At 47.7% G+C, this 17,094-nt stretch overlaps 1 protein-coding gene across 4 annotated transcripts in view; it reads right to left on the bottom strand.

The window, feature by feature from the left end:
* rnf122 (ring finger protein 122) overlaps positions 1-17,094 on the bottom strand; it is a 35,811-nt gene that overhangs the window by 16,190 nt on the left and 2,527 nt on the right. The window contains exons 1-6 of one of the 4 annotated variants that reach the window (XM_073057139.1): positions 15,864-16,390; positions 14,503-14,577; positions 12,509-12,665; positions 4,807-4,852; positions 2,633-2,674; positions 1,821-1,903 (exon numbers count right to left, since the gene is read on the bottom strand). In XM_073057139.1, the coding sequence (XP_072913240.1) occupies positions 1,821-1,903; positions 2,633-2,674; positions 4,807-4,852; positions 12,509-12,665; positions 14,503-14,509 (335 nt within the window). In that variant the 5' untranslated portion in view covers positions 14,510-14,577; positions 15,864-16,390. The other 3 variants (XM_073057149.1, XM_073057123.1, XM_073057131.1) reach the window with 3 other exon arrangements.

Genomic DNA, 17,094 nt, shown 5'->3' with positions numbered 1-17,094 from the left:
CCGAATGGCTTATTTTCTGTGTTGTAGTGTTCCATGGTTCTAATTTGGCCAAATGTGAGGTATTGCTTTGGGAGATCAAATATAAAGGAACAGTACTCTAACTCCATCGCTTCCTGAAAGTGGCTGTACAGGTTGATGGGGTGGTGAAGAAAGCAAACGGCATGCTTGCCTTCATTAGGCGTGGAACTGAGTTCAAGAGTCAAGCTGCAGATTTCTCAGGGAGTATTGCCTTCAGGGAGAATGCAAAGACTTTGCAAAGCGCGTCGAGACCCACCAGGATGAGAGGGCCTGCGTAACGAGGAAAGTGAAGGCAAACTTGGATCGTCTCCTCTTGATGAGCAGAGGTTGAGGGCAGTTTATAAGATTATAAGAGGCGCATAAGTAGAGAGCCAGCATCTTTTTCTTAAGAGTCGAAACGTCGAATGCATTAAAGTTTGACGGAGATGCGCAGGGCAAGATTTTATTCAGATTGGTGGGTGCCTGGAATATGCCATCAGGGGTGGTACTAGAGGCAATTACAATGGAGCCTCCTAGATAGGCACTGGGTCCTGACACTCTTTTGTTGAAACGGGCGGGCGGGGTGGGGAGGGGCCTTTGGGGGGGGGGGGTTCTAATGTTTTTCTGCCAATCGTTCTTTTAGGGTTCTTCAGTTTTTTGTGGATGTCTGAAAAGTCGAGTATTTCAGGTTATATACCGTGTACAATTCTCCGATAATAAACAGAGCCATTTGAATGGGCAGACGATAGAGGGCTATGGGGGACTCTATGCCGTGCAGGCTGAAGGGACTAGTTTAGTTAGGCACACAATCACCAGTTTAATCAGTTCAGCACAAGATTGTGGGCCTGTGCTCTACCGGTGTATGTTCCAAACACAGCAACATACATGGAGGCAGTACACAACACGTCAATGAGAACAGAATGGAGAGATTGCAGGGAAAAAACCCTAAGTAGTGGCAATGAACCCCACAGATCCAGCACCCTCTGACTAAAGGTACTGTAATTCATGTAACACACACAAAATGCTGGAGGAACTCAGCAGGCCAGGCAGCATCTGTGGAAAAGAGGACAGTCGAAGTTTCGGGCCGAGACCCTTCGGCGGGACTGGGGGAAAGAAGATGAGTCAGAGTTAGAGGGTGGGGGGAGGGGAAGGAGAAATACAAGGTGATAAGTGAAACTGGGAGGGGCAAAAGGGGGGAAGAGCTGGGAAGTTGATTGGTGAGAGATACAGGGCTGGAGAAGGGAGAGTCTGATAGGAGAGGACAGAAGGCCATGGAAGAACGAAAAGGGGGAGGAGCAGAGGGAGGTGATGGACAGGCAAGATAAGGTGACACAGGGAAAAGGGGATAGGGAATGGAGAAGTGGGGGGGGGGGCATTACTAGAAGTTTGAGGAATCACTGTTCATGTCATCAGGTTGGAGGCTACCCAGACGGAATACAAGGTCTTGTTTGTGGCACAGTAATTCCTCCTCATCTCTCTTCTAAAGGGACGTCTCCCTACTCTGAGGCTGTGCCCTCTGGTCCTACACTCCCACCCCCCCCCACCCCCACACATCTAGTGTGCCAGACGCCGTAACTACAATCTAACCCTCCCTGACCGGGGCATTTCCATACCTCAGCAATCAGCTGTCTGAACAAGCTCCTGCTGATAATGTATGCTAATTCTTAATCATGGTAACTGACTCGCAGAAAAGCAATGCTTGCAAGCAGGGAACTGCTGTTTTCGGTAGAAGCAGGTTCTGTGCAGACACAACGCTTCGGAGCTGACCACAAGCCAGCTCTGGGGCAAAGCATGTATAGCAGTTTGACGCAATGATGACTCACTTCCTGTGGAAAGCATGTTGACATGGTAACACTCCCAATTCTTCTTTAATCTTGAAATCCTCCAAGCAAACGGCACATGTGTGCTGCAGAAGAAACAAAGACAGAAATTCTTATGCAATGTTTATTCGGAACACAGTTCTTCAGTGAGATTCCACCTAACATCAAAGCAAATTTATTATCGAAGTACGTAAATGTTACCAGACAGTATACGATCTTGAAATTCATTTTCAAAGTAGGACAGAGAAATTATATAGAATCAATGAAAAACTACACACACTGACTGACAACAAACCAATGTTCTAAAGACTAACCGGGTAAATAAAAAATATATAAATTCTGAAGAATGAGGGGTGACCCCATTGAAACCTATCAAATGGTGAATGGATGTGGAGAGGATGTTTCCTGTGGTGGGGGAGTCTAAGACCAGAGGGCACAGCCTCAGAATAGAGGGGCGTCCTTTTAAAACAGAGGTGAGGAGGAATTTCTTGAGCCAGAGAGTGATGAATCTATGGAACTCGTTGCTACAGGAGGCTGTGGAGCCCAAGTTGTTATGTATACTTAAGACGAGGGTGATAGATTCGTGAAGGGATACGGGGAGAAGGCAGGAGATGGGGACTGAGAGGAAAAATGAGACAGCCTTGCTGAAATGGCAACGCAGATTCGATGGGCCAAATGGCCTAATTCTGCTCCTATATCTTATGGTAAATAAGTAAACAAATTATACTGAGACCATCAGTGTTCTCTTTTGTGATTCTGTTCTAGAAAGTTGACACAAATTTCCTAGCCTTACAATAACATTGATAATGACTTACCCCATGTAAATTTAGCTTTTTCGCATCTCCCCTTGTTATAACCTGGAGAAAGAAAGTAAGTCAGAATGGAATCTCAGAGAGCAGGTTATAGATATCCACACACATCCCAAGGTACCAGCATGCAGACATTTAGCTACCTGGTGACAAGCCGTAGATGCATGGGCATTGTGTCATCACAGCACCGGTATCAATACCATTCCAGTATATGGATACATGAATCTTCCCAAGTACAAGTCTGTAGAAATCCCCACATTCCCAGCCACAAGGTTATAAATTAAGGCAGGATTTTAAAAAAAAACAAAAAGAAAGGTATTTCATCTGTGGTTGGAAAATTAAAGATAGAAGAAATCTAAGGAACAGGTTTATGACATGCCAGAAACATCAGCAGGTCTAAGGACTGAGAGCATTTTGTAACTAAGCAAATGAGGACTAAGGAATTGATAAAGGAAATCAAGATGCAGAAGTGGTTTAGAGTAAAGCATTACCACAGATTCTGCATCTACAATCTGGCAAACACCTAGTGTACCACTCTAGATTATGGAGCACTAGCATGGCTTTGTGCAGGGCAAGTCATACCTTATGAACTTGACTGAGTTTTTTTTGACAAGGTGATGCGGGTGATGAAGGTAGAGCTGTGGATGTTGTCTACATAGATTTAGTAAAGCATTTGACAAAGTCCCTCATGGGAGGCTCGTCCAGATTAGGGTGCATGGGATCAATAGTGAATTGGCCACTTGGTTTCAAACTTGGCTTACCCATGGAAGACAAGAGGCTAGTGATCGAAAGGACTTACTCTAGCTTAATGTCTGTGACTAGTGCTGTTCCACAGGGGTCTGTACAGGACCTCTGCACTTTGTGATGTATGTAAAAGACCTGGGTGAAAATGTAGTTGGGTGGGTAAGTCTGCAGATGATATGAAGACTGGTGGTGTTGTGGATAGCACAGATGGATGACCAGGAATACAATGGGATATGGATATGGGCAGAGAAATGGCAGATGGAGTGTAACTCAGCTAAATGTGAAGTTTTGCACCTTGGTAGGGCAAATGTAAAGAGACAGTACACGGTTATGGGCAAGACCCTTAAAAGTGTTAATGAGCAAAGGGATCCTGGGGTCCGTTCATAACTCATTGAAAGTGACTACACAGGTTGATAGGGTGGTTGAAGGCACATGGCATGCTCGCCTTTGTTAGTTGAGGCACTGAGTTCAAAACTCAGGAAATTATACTGCAGCTTTGGAAAACTCTAGTTAGGCCGCAACTGGAGTATTGTGAATAGTCACCCATTATAGGAATATATTGAGGCTTTGGAGAGGGTGCAGAAGAAGTTACCAGGATGCTGCCTGGATTAGAGAGCATGTGCTATAACGAGAGGTTGGACAAACTCAGGTTGTTCTCTCTGGAGTGGCGGAGGGGAGATCTGAGAGAAGTTTACAAGGTTATGAGAGGCATAGACAGAGAGTATCTGGTAGAATGTCTAATACCCGAGGGCATGCGTTTAAGGTGAGATGGGGTAGCTTCAAAGGAGATGAGAGAGGCAAGCTTTTTTTTTACACAAGAGAGTGGTGGGTATCTGGATTGCACTGCCTGGGGTGGTGGTAGAGACAGATATATTGGAGACTTTGAAGAGACAGTCAGATGGGCATGATGAATGGGAGGAAATTGGAAGGATGTGGATATTGTGTAGGCATAAAGGATTAGTTTAGTTGGGCATTTGATGATTATTTTATTTGGTTTGGTACAACATTGTAGGCCAAAGAGCCTGTCCCAGCGATGTACTGTTGTGTTTCACTCTGTAACTACAAGCTACCACTCGCCTAGTGTGCCAGACACTGTAACTACTCCCTGCGGCCAAAAACAGGAGAAACAAACTCCATCGATACGGCCCTGCTCTAATGTCTCTCTTGCCAATCAGTCTTCCTCGCTGGCTTTCCCTGGGGAACGGGGTTAGGTTGCACCATTTGCCAGTGATGGTAAAGCAGAAGAGGGTCATTTTAAGGGAATGGATTCTGTGGGAGAGCATTATCCACATCTTGAATCTGTACTCCGGGGTAGACGTCCTTCAGGTAGTGCTATACACAGAGCATGCCAACCGGACCCAAGGCCTGGGGTGGTAAAACAGCAGTGACATCAGTAAATCTGGTTACCGACTGGAGTCTGCACCCATCCACTTTACCTCTTTGTATCCATATCTCTCATTCTGCGCTTGATGGCGGAGTTTACTGAAAGGGAACAGGCAGATGGTTAGGTGACAAAAAGCTGGAATCACCCATTTTAAACCAATCCAGTTGCACAGATCGAGTGAAGGCATTTCCGTCTACAAGCGACATTCAAAAGCAGGTACAGCTCTGGGGTAGAACCGCAGTCCTCCACGGTGCATTCCAAATATTCAACCATCGGAAATACACCCACTTGGTCAAGGTGGAAAGTTGCACCTTAAATAGACACACAGCAGCTTGAAAAAGCAATTTCTCTTTGGCAGAGCTGCAAACCCTGATGTGTAGTTAGTGCTGTGGGAAACAAGGGACAGGTATGCTCTGTCTGGGGTAGGGGAAAAGTGAATGTGAAAGGATACCAGTCAGGGCTCATTGTAGGATGTAGTTAGGAAAGTTGTGCTGAAGCACTGCATAAGTAAAACTTTCGGTAATTCCCTCCTTCACCATCCCCATTCCCGTTTCTCTCTCTCAGCTCATCTCCTAACTTGCCCATCACGTCCCTCTGGTACTCCTCCCCCTTCCCTTTCTTCCATGGCCTTCTACCCTCTTCTATCAGATCACCCCCTTCCCCATCCCTTTATCTCTTTCAACTTCCCAGCTCTTTACTTCACCCCTCTCCCTCCCCCAAGTCCACCTATCATCTACCCCCTTGTACTTCTTCCTCCCCTCCCCCCACCTTCTTGCTCGGACTTCTCATCTTTGTTTTGTCCAGTCCCGATGAAGGGTCTCAGCCCAAAATGTCGACTGCTTTTCTCTTTCCCATAGATACTGCCTGGCCTGCTGAGTTCCTCCAGCATTTTGTGTGTGCAGCTAAAGGGTTAATGACTTTACCAGGGCAGGATAGCTATGGGGATTTAGGCACTCAAGGGTGTATTATGTTTCAGATTGTCCTCTTTCTCACACCGCGATGAAGTACTTCAACGGCTCATTACCTCAGCCCAGAAGATAACACAATCACTTCATCTAGAGACACAAGAGAAAGTTCAGGGGCTGGAAATGTGGAGCAGCACACAAAATGCTGGAGGAAGCCAGCAAGTCAGACAGCATCTGTGGTGACAAAATGGACAGATGACATTTTGGGGCGAGCTGAAATGTTGACTGTCCATCTCCTTCCACAGTGTGCGACTCCCTTCATCGAGAAATGTTCCTCTCCATTGTCCAACAGGCATTTATCTTTTGAAAACCTCACAGATCTAATCCCTTGTGCAGTCATTCCTCACTCAGTATTACAATCGGCCGACACAGTTACTGAACTCCATGGTACCCAACACTAATCCTCACGTAGTGATCTTTCCTGGAAATGAAAGAATGTCTGACAGCCTGCAGGAGTGGAAACAAGCAGAAGCATTTACAGAATGTCTTTAACACACAGGAAACATTAAATGACAGACCAGGTGTGTAAGGAGCAAAGGCTTGATCAGGTAGATGAGTTTAAAATCTATCAAAGAGGCAGAGAGACTGAAGAATTGAACTGCACAATGTGTAACCAGACTGCTGAAAGTGTGGTCGGTGAGGATGATGGATGAGAAGCCAGAGTTATTTGAGGTGAGAGTGTGGGTAAAAGTCACAGACAGGGAGGAACAGGACCATAAATGTTTTGAAAAAGGTGGTTCCTGTACTGGGGAGCCAATCTTCTTCGGCTGTCCATTGATTTCGATGTTGACTGAGGCCTGGGCAAGGTTGTATGGGAGACCAGCAGTTGCCCATGCCCTCTCCACACCACCGATGTTGTCCAAGGAAAGGGCACTAGGACCCATGCAGCTTGGCACTGGTGTCGTCACAGAGCAATGTGTTGTTAAGTGCCTTGCTCAAGGACACAACACGCTGCCTCAGCTGAGGTTCGAGCTAGCGACCTTCAGATCACTAGACCGACGCCTTAGCCACTTGGCCACGAGTCAATGAGGTCAGTGAGGACAGGTGAACAGGATTTGGGAAAGTGGTAGAAGCATTTTGGTGGTCAGAAGTGCCAAGGGCAAATTAGAATATAACTAGTGTTTTATAACAGCATCAACAATGGGGAGTTCGGCATAAAAACCAAAAGCACTCAATGTGGCAAACTGCAAGCTTGAAGTCACTTTGATGGAATGAGAACAGAGGCTCCAAACACTTTCAGAAAGAAGAAGGACGAGAAGCAGTCCACGGGTTCCTCCACTGCCGCAATGAGGCCACTCTCCGGTTGGAGGAACAACACCTTATATTCCGTCTGGGTAGCCTCCAACCTGATGGCATGACATCGATTTCTTGAACTTCCGATAATTCTGCACCCCCCCCCCCCCCTTTCTTCATTCCCATTCCTCTCCTTCACCTCCTTACCTGCCCATTATCTCCATCTGCTGGTCACCCCTTCTCTTTCGTCCATGTTCTTCTACCCTCTCCTATCAAATTCCAACCCCATCTTCAGCCCTTTATCTCTTTCACCTATCAGCTTCTCAGCTCTTTACCACCCTCCCCCTCCCAGTTTCACCTATCACCTACCACCCCTTCTACGTCCTCCTCCCCTGCCCCTCCACCTTCTTGCCTTTAACTTCGCATCCTCTTTCCAGTACCGATGAAGGGTCTCAGACCGAAACGTTCGCTGTTTACTCTTTTCCACAGACACTGCCTGGCCTGCTGAGTTCCTCCAGCATTTAGTGTGTGCTACTTTCAGGAGGAAACGTAGCTGCTCCTGGGGAGGCATGACTGAGTGGTAGGGAGCAGTAAGAGGAAACAGACTCGTTGGCAGCGTTCTGTTTCTCATTTGTGCTGACACACAATTTTAAACACTGACTGATGGAGTCAACGTGACAGGGTGCAGTGCAATCCTGCAGAATGTTGTTTCAAGGTCAAGTTTATTATCATCTAACTGTACTTACGTACATCCAAATGAAACAACGTCTCTCTACACCACAGTGCGCCCACAAACCATACATCACACACACAGCACGTAAAACAATACATTACCACAAATAAGTTAATATCATTCAAAATGCAAATAGCACACAGCGCGGATACACAGCTCACTGCCCCGGTGATGAGCCCTCCGTGGTGGCAGGGCATGCATTAGCCTCAGGTAAGAAGTTGTTACCCAGTTTGGCAGTCCTAAAGCTCTTTTACCCCCTTCCTGACAGGAACGGATCAAGGAGATCGTGGGACCCTCCACAACTGCGAGCCTAGGGAGCACACTTCAGCACTGGCTGGTCAAGTGTATTGACGTACTCTCCCCAAGCCATGCGGCACTGTGCCCCGTGTGCTTGTTAACCCACTGAATCATAAAGTATGCATAAAAGGAGTTTCAAATTAGTTTTGTGCCTCTACCTTTGCCTCCTAGCCCCAATGAGTTCCCTTTGCACTTACTGCTTTGCCTGATGTTACACTTCAACCACCTTATGGAAGACTGTCTCCGTCCTCCAGCTACCCCTGCCCTTGTGAATAATTTGACCCGAAATCCTGCAACAGTAAGCAAGCTCCCAGTCGCTACAAACATTAGATTGTGGCACTGTCGATTTTGGAGGTGAACAGCACATCGCCACTCTACCGCTATCAAATGGAAAATCCAGACGACCCCCACCACCAGCATATCCGCTCTCCACTGTTACCAACCCACACTTGGTCCACCAACATGTAAAGATGTTATTCTTTCATCCATGCACTTACAAACACCAGTTTTATTTATCTTGCAGGCTTCAATTTACTTTTGTTCAAGTACAAAATAAACCCTTCACAGCCTCCTGCCAAGGGAGCCAAAAATAGCCCTGAATATTTGATAGCAGTCTGCTGCCTCTGGTCCAATTGTTTGTGTCAGGAAGTTGACTTCCTTGACAAGCCTGCACATCATGTTCCCAGGCTAGACACCGGAAACACAATGATCTGGGTAGAGAAGAGATTGGAAACAACTGTTTATGCAAGAGTCAGGTAATGGCAGATTTATTGCTAAAAATAAGGGCCTGGCTTCGAAAAGAGATCCGTAGATAATTCTTCTATCTTCTGAGTCTCTGGAATTCCCTGCCCCAAGTCTGATAGAGGCCAGGTGATTAGATATATTTAAGCTGGAGATAGATAAATATTTAGAAGATCTAGGAATTGAGGGTTACAGGGAACTGGCACAGAAGGGAAGACCAGTATGATTATATTGATGGGGTTTGATGTGCCTGGTGATCTACTCCTGTTCTGATGTCCCTGTGTTCTCGGGCATTTAGCCATGTGTACCCAAGCTGAGGCAGAAATGGCAGCGCAGTGCAACTTGTGAGATTCTACGAATCCTTGTTGACCCCGAAGTCCGACCCGGAGCATGCTCACTGATCAGTGCCTGTGCCCTCTTCTGTTCTGATTTCACACACACACACACACACACACACACACACACACACACACACACACACACACACACACACACACACACACACACACACACACACACACACACACACACACACACACACACACACACACACACACACACACACACACACACACACAAATTTGACATGGACACCAGGACCAAATCTCAACTTCCAGAACAGGCAGGAAAAAAAGATCAAGTCAAAACCTCTCCCTTTCTGTAACTTCCTGCAGCCCTACAAGCCTCTAAGGATTTTTTTGTTCCCCCAACTCTAGCCTCTTAGAACATCAGCAGCTTGATCACTCAGTTGCAGGTTACTGGGCCCTCAGCTGCCCAAGCTCCACAAAATTCCCTGCTTCAGAGCTTGCTGCTGTTTGCCCGGGACTCGGACAATCTGCCCAATATTTCCTGATCTAGATTTGTATCAAATTTTGCATGCGCTCTGTGTAGCAGCCAAGAAATGTTGCTAAATTAAAGGCACTATGCTAATGTGAGCAGTTGTACTCAGTATTCAGTGCCTTGTGGAGGGGGACTATTCAGATCCTGATTAGGTCGCCTCTCTCGAATGAGCTCCTCACACTTCTTCCATTTTCTCTCTTCTCTTCAGTTATCCACATTTCTAAACACTACTTCGGATTCTATTTCCAACACACTACCTGATGTGAATTCCATCTTTATCAACCATATAAATAAAAACGTTCTTCATTCTTTTGGTGGCTACCAATCTGTGATTACTAATGAAACACTCACTTACTCACTTCCTGCCTGTTATGCCACCGGTGGTTAGGGCAACAATGAAGGTCCTCCATCTCTGGTGGGGTTCAGGGCTTCCTTCATCATGTCAGTAGCTTCCTCTTGGTTTTCACTACTGTCAGTCCCGTGTGGAGACTCAGGAAAACCATCACACTCAGATGTAGAAGGTTTCTTCATTGCTGTTTCCCTAACAATTGTTTTTTGACCAGTCAGGGTTGTTCACCCTGAGCTGAACCCCCAGACCTCGAGGACCAGTGAACCACTCTTAGTCTGGCCTCTACCCTTTGACCTGTTTGGCATGGGTGACCCTATCAAGAGCCAAAGCACGAGGCCCTGACTCCAAACAACATCGTTCTCTGGGTCATTGAGGCACGCAAGCCTCCAAACCCAATGACAAGTTTGTGGTCCTCCTGGAGGAACTATAAGTACCACAGGGAATCATTTATTTATGAAAACACATCAGGATTGACCACTTCAATCGGATTTCCTCTACATTCCTGGTTTTCTGCAGTAATCAGTGCTAAAGGCTTCAACTATAACTACAACTATAAAAACTTCTCGAGAGTGAAACCTGCTCACTAAAAGGGGAAGTTTCGGCACAGCAAGATATTATGGGGCAAGTGTATGATTTTTCTATCTGTGTTTTTTTCAAAGCAAATTAGGTCCCATAAAATTCTAACTCTGGATAAAAGTAACCAAGTTCTGGCAATGTCCATAAACATGTGACTTTCCAAAATAAACAGTCGATTGAGCCCTTCTTTGAAGTATAACCATTGTTGTAATGTCGGAAGCACAGCAGTTAATGTGCACTACAGCAAACTGCCCAGAAAGACAAATCAGACGAGTGGCCCAATAGTTGATGATAATTTTGTTTGCTGAGGGATTAATATCAACCCAAACACCCAGGATAACTCTTTGAAGTTGTTCCAATCCTTATGCCGGTACTGCATTGCATTATCACTCGGAATATTGCGTTCAGTTCTGGTGATCTCATTAAAGGAAGAATGTGGGAGTTTTATAGAGTGCAGAGGAGGTTTACCAGGATACTGCGTGGGCTACAGGGCTTGCCTTATAGGTCAAAAGTGAGCTGGGCCTTTTCTCTTTGGAGCGAAGGAGGATGAGAGGAGACTTGATAGAGGTGTACAAGGGGCAAGAGCCAGAGACTTTTTCCCAGGGTAGAAATGGCCAATACCACGGGGCATAATTTTAAGATGATTGGTAGAAAGTATAGGGGGGGATGTCAGAGGTAGGGGTAGTGGTAGAGGCAGACACACTAGGAGCATTTAAGAGACTCTTAGATAGGCACATGGACGATAGAGAAATATGGAGGGCAATAAAGGAGGGAGGAGTTAGATTGAACTTAGAGTAGGTTAAGAAGTTGGTACATCATTCTCCAAAGGGTCTGTACTGTGTTGTAATGTTCTATGTTCTTAAACTCAGGATTGGATCTCAGGAATGAATCTTGAATCCACAAGTTCTGATTGGGGGGGGGGGGCAAGTTTGCTGGCTCCTGGCCATGGGTAATATATTATAATTTACTGAAATTGCCTTTTTGCTATTATAACATAAAACAGCACAGCTGAGGAGCAGACCCTTCGGCCCGTGTCTGCTGGGATTTAAGTTCCTACTTTACAGAAGCCAGAATGCAACCACTTTCCACTTCTGAAGCAACCTGCCCTCCCCGGTTTAACCGACGGGAGAAACTGTTCAATTCTTCAGCAATGCCACTCAGTCCCAGTACCAGCATTATGCTTTCCGATCACTCAAGTCACGAACAAGAGTGACTCAAAGTTCAAGTTCGAAGGTGAAGCTCCGCTCCCCCCCCCACCCCCGTCGTTTCCACAGGCATTCCGCCTCCACCAGGTTCCACACAGCCGCAAGTCAGTTAACAGCAGCTTGTCAGCACGACTCTTATAAACACAATGGTGGTTTCCTGTCCATCCTGCTCAGCATTTCTGCTTTAGCTGTCTGTTGGATATAAATATCACCTGCATTGTTGTTTGAGTCGGAAATGCCACTTTGCGAAGCAGTGAGAGTGCGCTGCCTTTAGAAGCATGCACAGATAACACAGAGACTTCTACCGGGAGAGGAGCAAGGAAAGTCCTTGAAAGGGAAGTAATTTGGGTGTAATGTCTCCAAACTCCTCAGGTCAGCAGCAGCGTCAGTACGGCCCTGTGTCTGCCTACCTCCAGTCTTGAATCTCCCGGGTTAGAGCGACTCTGACACATGGACGGTGCTGAGGGACACCGCGGACTCCTGCAGAGCGGGCAAATGGAAGCAACGCGCAAGTCAGCAGCAGGTCGCTGGCTTCTCACCACGGCAACCCAGGCTCTAAACCAGCCAGCGGTCATTCCTGCAAGACAGCGTGAACAGTGCGCACGGCGCATCCTGTAGCACTTTCCAATTTGGCCTTGCTGATCCTGACCAGTGACACTGGTGCTAGTCAGAGGCTAGTCTATGGTACACTACTGAGTGTAACTATGGTGCCGTGTAATGGTGACAGCACAAACACCGCACGCTTTCATTAGCACAGAAACACACGATACAGGAAGATTGGGCAAACACCCTCTGACAAGCTGACGACAGATTACCTGATAAAATAACAGCAGAATATCAGACTCAGCACAAAGACAAAGATCCCGGTGCCGAATATCACCATGTAGATATTTAACGGAAGATCCTGGAAGGTTATCGGAGGCATCGTGCACGACTTATTCGAGTAGATCAACCCCAAACCACAGAAACATCCTAGAAAGTGGGAGAACGCAAAGGTGTTAATGGCTAACACGGCACAAGTGTAAGAAGGCTTTCACTGCCCTCTCCTATTTCTGATAGCACATTGCAAATTTACTCTGCCACTGCGCTGATCCCAAATTCATTACTCATGCCTGTGCCTAGGAGTGTTTAGTTAAAGGCTATTCCACTACAGGAAGAATCACAGCCAGGTCCCTTCAATGATTTTGTTTTTCAATACAGAATAATAGTTCTTATTCCACTCTTGCCATAGAGACCATGCCAGAAATGTGGCAATCTTATAGAAACATAGCAATATGACTGACCCACAGCCCCGTTACAGCTTGTACGAGGTTGGAGAGTAGAACCGATTCATGACGGTATGAGCTTAGGCTTTCATTGTAGCCGTCTGGGAGCTTCAAAAGAGGAAGAGCTGATGATCATTTATTGATCATCAGCTCTTTGACCAGAACATCCGATGTCATTGGGAATTGGCCAAGTGATCACATTATTGTTGGTAGAATCTCAGATGGTGACGAGAGGGCGATCTATCAGCTAGTTGAGTGGTGTTGTAGCAACAACCTTGCACTCAACGTCAGTAAGTTGTGGATTTCAGAAAGGGTAAGACAAGGGAACACACACCAGTCTTCATAGAGGGATCAGAAGTGGAGGGAGGGAGCAATCTCTGACGATCTATCAAAGAAGGCAAGACAGCGGCTATATTAGAAGTTTGAGGAGACTTGGTATGTCACTAAAGACCCTCGCAAATTTCTAGAGATGTACCATGGAGAGCATTCTAACAGGCTTCATCACCATCTGGTATGGGGTGGGGTGGGGGGGGGGGAGGCTACTGCACTGGATCAAAATAAGCTGCGGAGAGTTGTAAACTTAGTCAGCTCCATCGTGCCATCATGGGCACCAGCCTCGGTAGTATCCAAGACATCTGCAGGGAACGATGCCTCAAAAAGGTGGCATCCATTATTAAGGACCCCCATCACCCAGGACATGCCCTCTTCTCACTTTGACCATCAGGAAGGAGGTACAGAAGCCTGAAGATCACACTCAGCGATTCAGGAACAGCTTCATCCCATCTGCCATCCGATTCCTGAATGGACATTGAACCCATGAACACTCCCTCACTACTTTCCTCTTCCTATTTTTGCACTACTTATTTAGTTTAACTATATATATATATATGACTCTTGCGGGCTGCCCTCAGCTCATCCCCGTGTTGGCCGTTGACACAAGCGACGTATTTCACTGTCTCTTCACTGACGCACGTGTGACATAGAAAGCTCATCTTAGCTTATAAACTGGACACTTGTTCCACAATTCTTTGAAACGTAACCTGAGTTGCAAAACAGACGCTTAAAAGATTTTTATTATATAATCATATATTAAACAGATGCATATACTGTATATCAATATAGTAACAAAAGTGGAAGGCAAAAAAAATCTGTAGGTGAATACTGAAGTATTAACAAAATCGCGAAGTATATACAGAATAAGGATTTTCTAGAGGAACACATGATCTTAATCTAAAGGTATTAAACTCTGCAGCGATATTTGGCGGGTGTACCATGATGAATTTTTGTAGCTGGGCAGGTAGACGAGGTGGGAAAGTAGAAGAAGGAAGTTCATGCAAGAACAGTATAAAACACTCATCAGGACACAACTGGTACAATTTTAAAGCTGGGGCGGGATGAGGAGAACATGTACAGTATATTACTCAGGTATGGCGAGGTTGAGGATGCTTCAAAAGAAGCTAAGGGGAGGTGTCATCAAGGTTTATAGAATTGTGGGGCTTTGGTGAGGAGAAGAGGAAGTCATAACCCAAGGGGAAAAGACCTACTGTCCATTTTCTGCCGCAGGTGCTTCCTGAACCGCTGAGTTCTTCTTGAGTGTGTTGCTCAAGACCAAGGTGAGGCTTGGAGGAGAGATGAAGAAAGATATTTTCAGCCCAAGTGTTTGGTCTCTGCAGCTCAGCCAGCAAGATTGGTGCGGGCGGATACCTCGTCGCACCCGACCTGCCAGGCCAGCCCTCGATAACATGGAGCCGGAATGTGACCGGCGCGGGCACAGCTCGATGGCCGGATTGATTCTGTCCCGCTGATTTCCCCGATTCCATCACACCGCGCTGGTTATTGCTGTGGCGTCCTTGCCACAAATCGATCACGGAGAGATTTCCAAGGTTACTGGATTTAAGTGAGGGCAGCTACGGCGGGAGCGGGGGTGGGGGGGGGGGGGGGAATACCAGGTCTGAATCTTTGCAGGAAAATGTGACCAATCTCTCGGGACGGATTCCAATTAGAAACGTTAGAAACCAGTCGTAAAGAGCCGCCTCTGGAACAAAGGGGCATCGAGGTAAGGTGGTCACTAACAAGAGGACAAACCAGTACTTCAGGACGGATTTTGCTACCCGGTGATGACGGTGTGGACCTCCCCGTCAAAGGGAGCGGCTCCAGAAGATTGTGCAGAGACGTTTCCTGGGAACCTTGATATTTTTGTGAGGGAAAGGGATTTGATAAACACAGACGGGAAAGGGCACCGGGTCTAAACACTGCGACCTGTTGGGCCAGAGACCCCTGATCTATCAGGATATCTATTTCCACATTGCTAAAGGAGTGATATTGTCAGTACAATGGGACTTAGACTCTGCTGGAGTCTGAATTTACTTCTGGGCTGTATTGCATCTTTCCTGTTGATAGGCCGCTCACACACTATCTATAATGTATGCTTACACAGATAGTTTATCATTAAGCAAAGACAGAACGCACCATTCCTTTCAGATATTGTCGACTAATCTCTGCCGTCTTTGAGCACCCCTCTGCTCCGCCACCTTCCGAGGAGGACGGCCGCCTCCGCGCAACCCCCTGCACCCCGACCCCTCCTACTTCCCCACACTGAACCCCCGGCACTGTCCGACCCTCCTCGCTATTGCAGGGCTTCAAACCGCGGTGCTCTACCTGCTCCAGAGCCGGAGCGTCGGCACTCCCCGCGACCGTTGAATGTGAGGCAGGGGCGGCCAGCCTGCGGTGCGGCGGCGGCGGAGACAAAGCCCGCCGGCTGGCTGCCGAGCCATGCGAGGGACATCTGTCCCCATTGTTCGCAGTTCTGGCCTCCATCCTTCCCTCTCACACAAACACACACACAAAGACGCAACGAGACAGCCGCCCAGACCAACAAGACAATGGGGGGATGAAATGCCCTCACCGTTACACCACTGGAACGGGTGCATCAATAGTTCTGGGTACCGAGCTCACCCACGGGACTGGTGATAGGGGAACCGGGCACGCACCAGGGTCCCCCCGAGAACAGCGCCAGCTCTCCTGCGTTACTGTCCACACCGACAGGGATAAAGCCCCGGGGAGTCCGGCTGCGGAACGCGGCTCCTGCTGTCTGTCCCGGCCAGCCGCTCAAAATAAACACCCGAGGAGCTGAACACTCTTCCTCTTCCTCTTCAACCCAAGGCCAAGTGAGCCGGAGTGCCGCAGAGCCGAGCAGGAGGCGCCGTCCGTTCTAGCCCTCCACGCCCCCTTCCACCCCCTGGCTGTCAGAGCGGCCCCCGGAGACGGTTTCACAAATAGCCGAGGCGGTTGTAAACGTGCGGATTAGCAAAAAAAAAGAATGTAAGACTCTGTCGGGCCGCAAGAGAAAGCTCGCGTTTGTTTATGGGGAACAGTTCGTTCCAGTCCGCGGGCGCCGCCTGTGCTTCGCCCAGACTCAGGTACGCGCACAAGGGAAGCCCCGTCCCGTCACCTCAGCATCTGCACCCAACTCCGGCGCGGGCAGCAAAAGGATCAGGGCCCCCAGAGCTTCGGCCGCTCCAGCGAAGCGGGATCTGGAATCCGGGGCGAGGGCTGTCCCAGCATCGGCAGATTCCCTCATGTTCGCGGGAGGTACCCGGCGGGACGGGCAGGCGACGGTTCAGGTCGGGATCCCTCATCCGGGGCCGATGCTGCGGACAGCTTTCCAACACACAGTGCTGGAGGAACCCAGCGGATCAGGCGGCATCGATGAAAATCAATGAACAGACGTCGTTTTGGGGCCGAGACCCTGGAAAGGAAGGGGAAAGGCGCCAGAATAAAAAGGCGGGGGAGAGGAGGACAAGCCGGGTGGGTGGGAGTGGGAAAGGTAAAGGAGTGAAGAAGAGGGTTTGACACAGTGGTAAAGAAGTCATGTGGCTTACTTGCACCGTTAGTTCAAAGTTGCAGCCTTACAAGGATGCTGCCTGGATTGGAGGGCGAACCTTACGAGAATAGGTTGAGTGAACTCGGCCTTTTCTCCTTGGAGCGGCGGAGGATGAGAGGTGGCCTGATAGAGGTGTATAAGATGTTGAAAGGCATTAATCATGTGGATAGTCTGAGGCTTTTTCACAGGGCTGAAATGGTTAATACGAGGGGAGGGCATCGTTTTAAGGTGCTTGGAAGTAGGTACAAGGGGA

The sequence above is a fragment of the Hemitrygon akajei genome, chromosome 1 (assembly GCF_048418815.1).
Source record: "Hemitrygon akajei chromosome 1, sHemAka1.3, whole genome shotgun sequence".
NCBI classification, from domain to species: domain Eukaryota; kingdom Metazoa; phylum Chordata; class Chondrichthyes; order Myliobatiformes; family Dasyatidae; genus Hemitrygon; species Hemitrygon akajei.
Note: the sequence above shows the minus strand (reverse complement) of the source record. Positions and strands in the feature narration are given on the sequence as shown.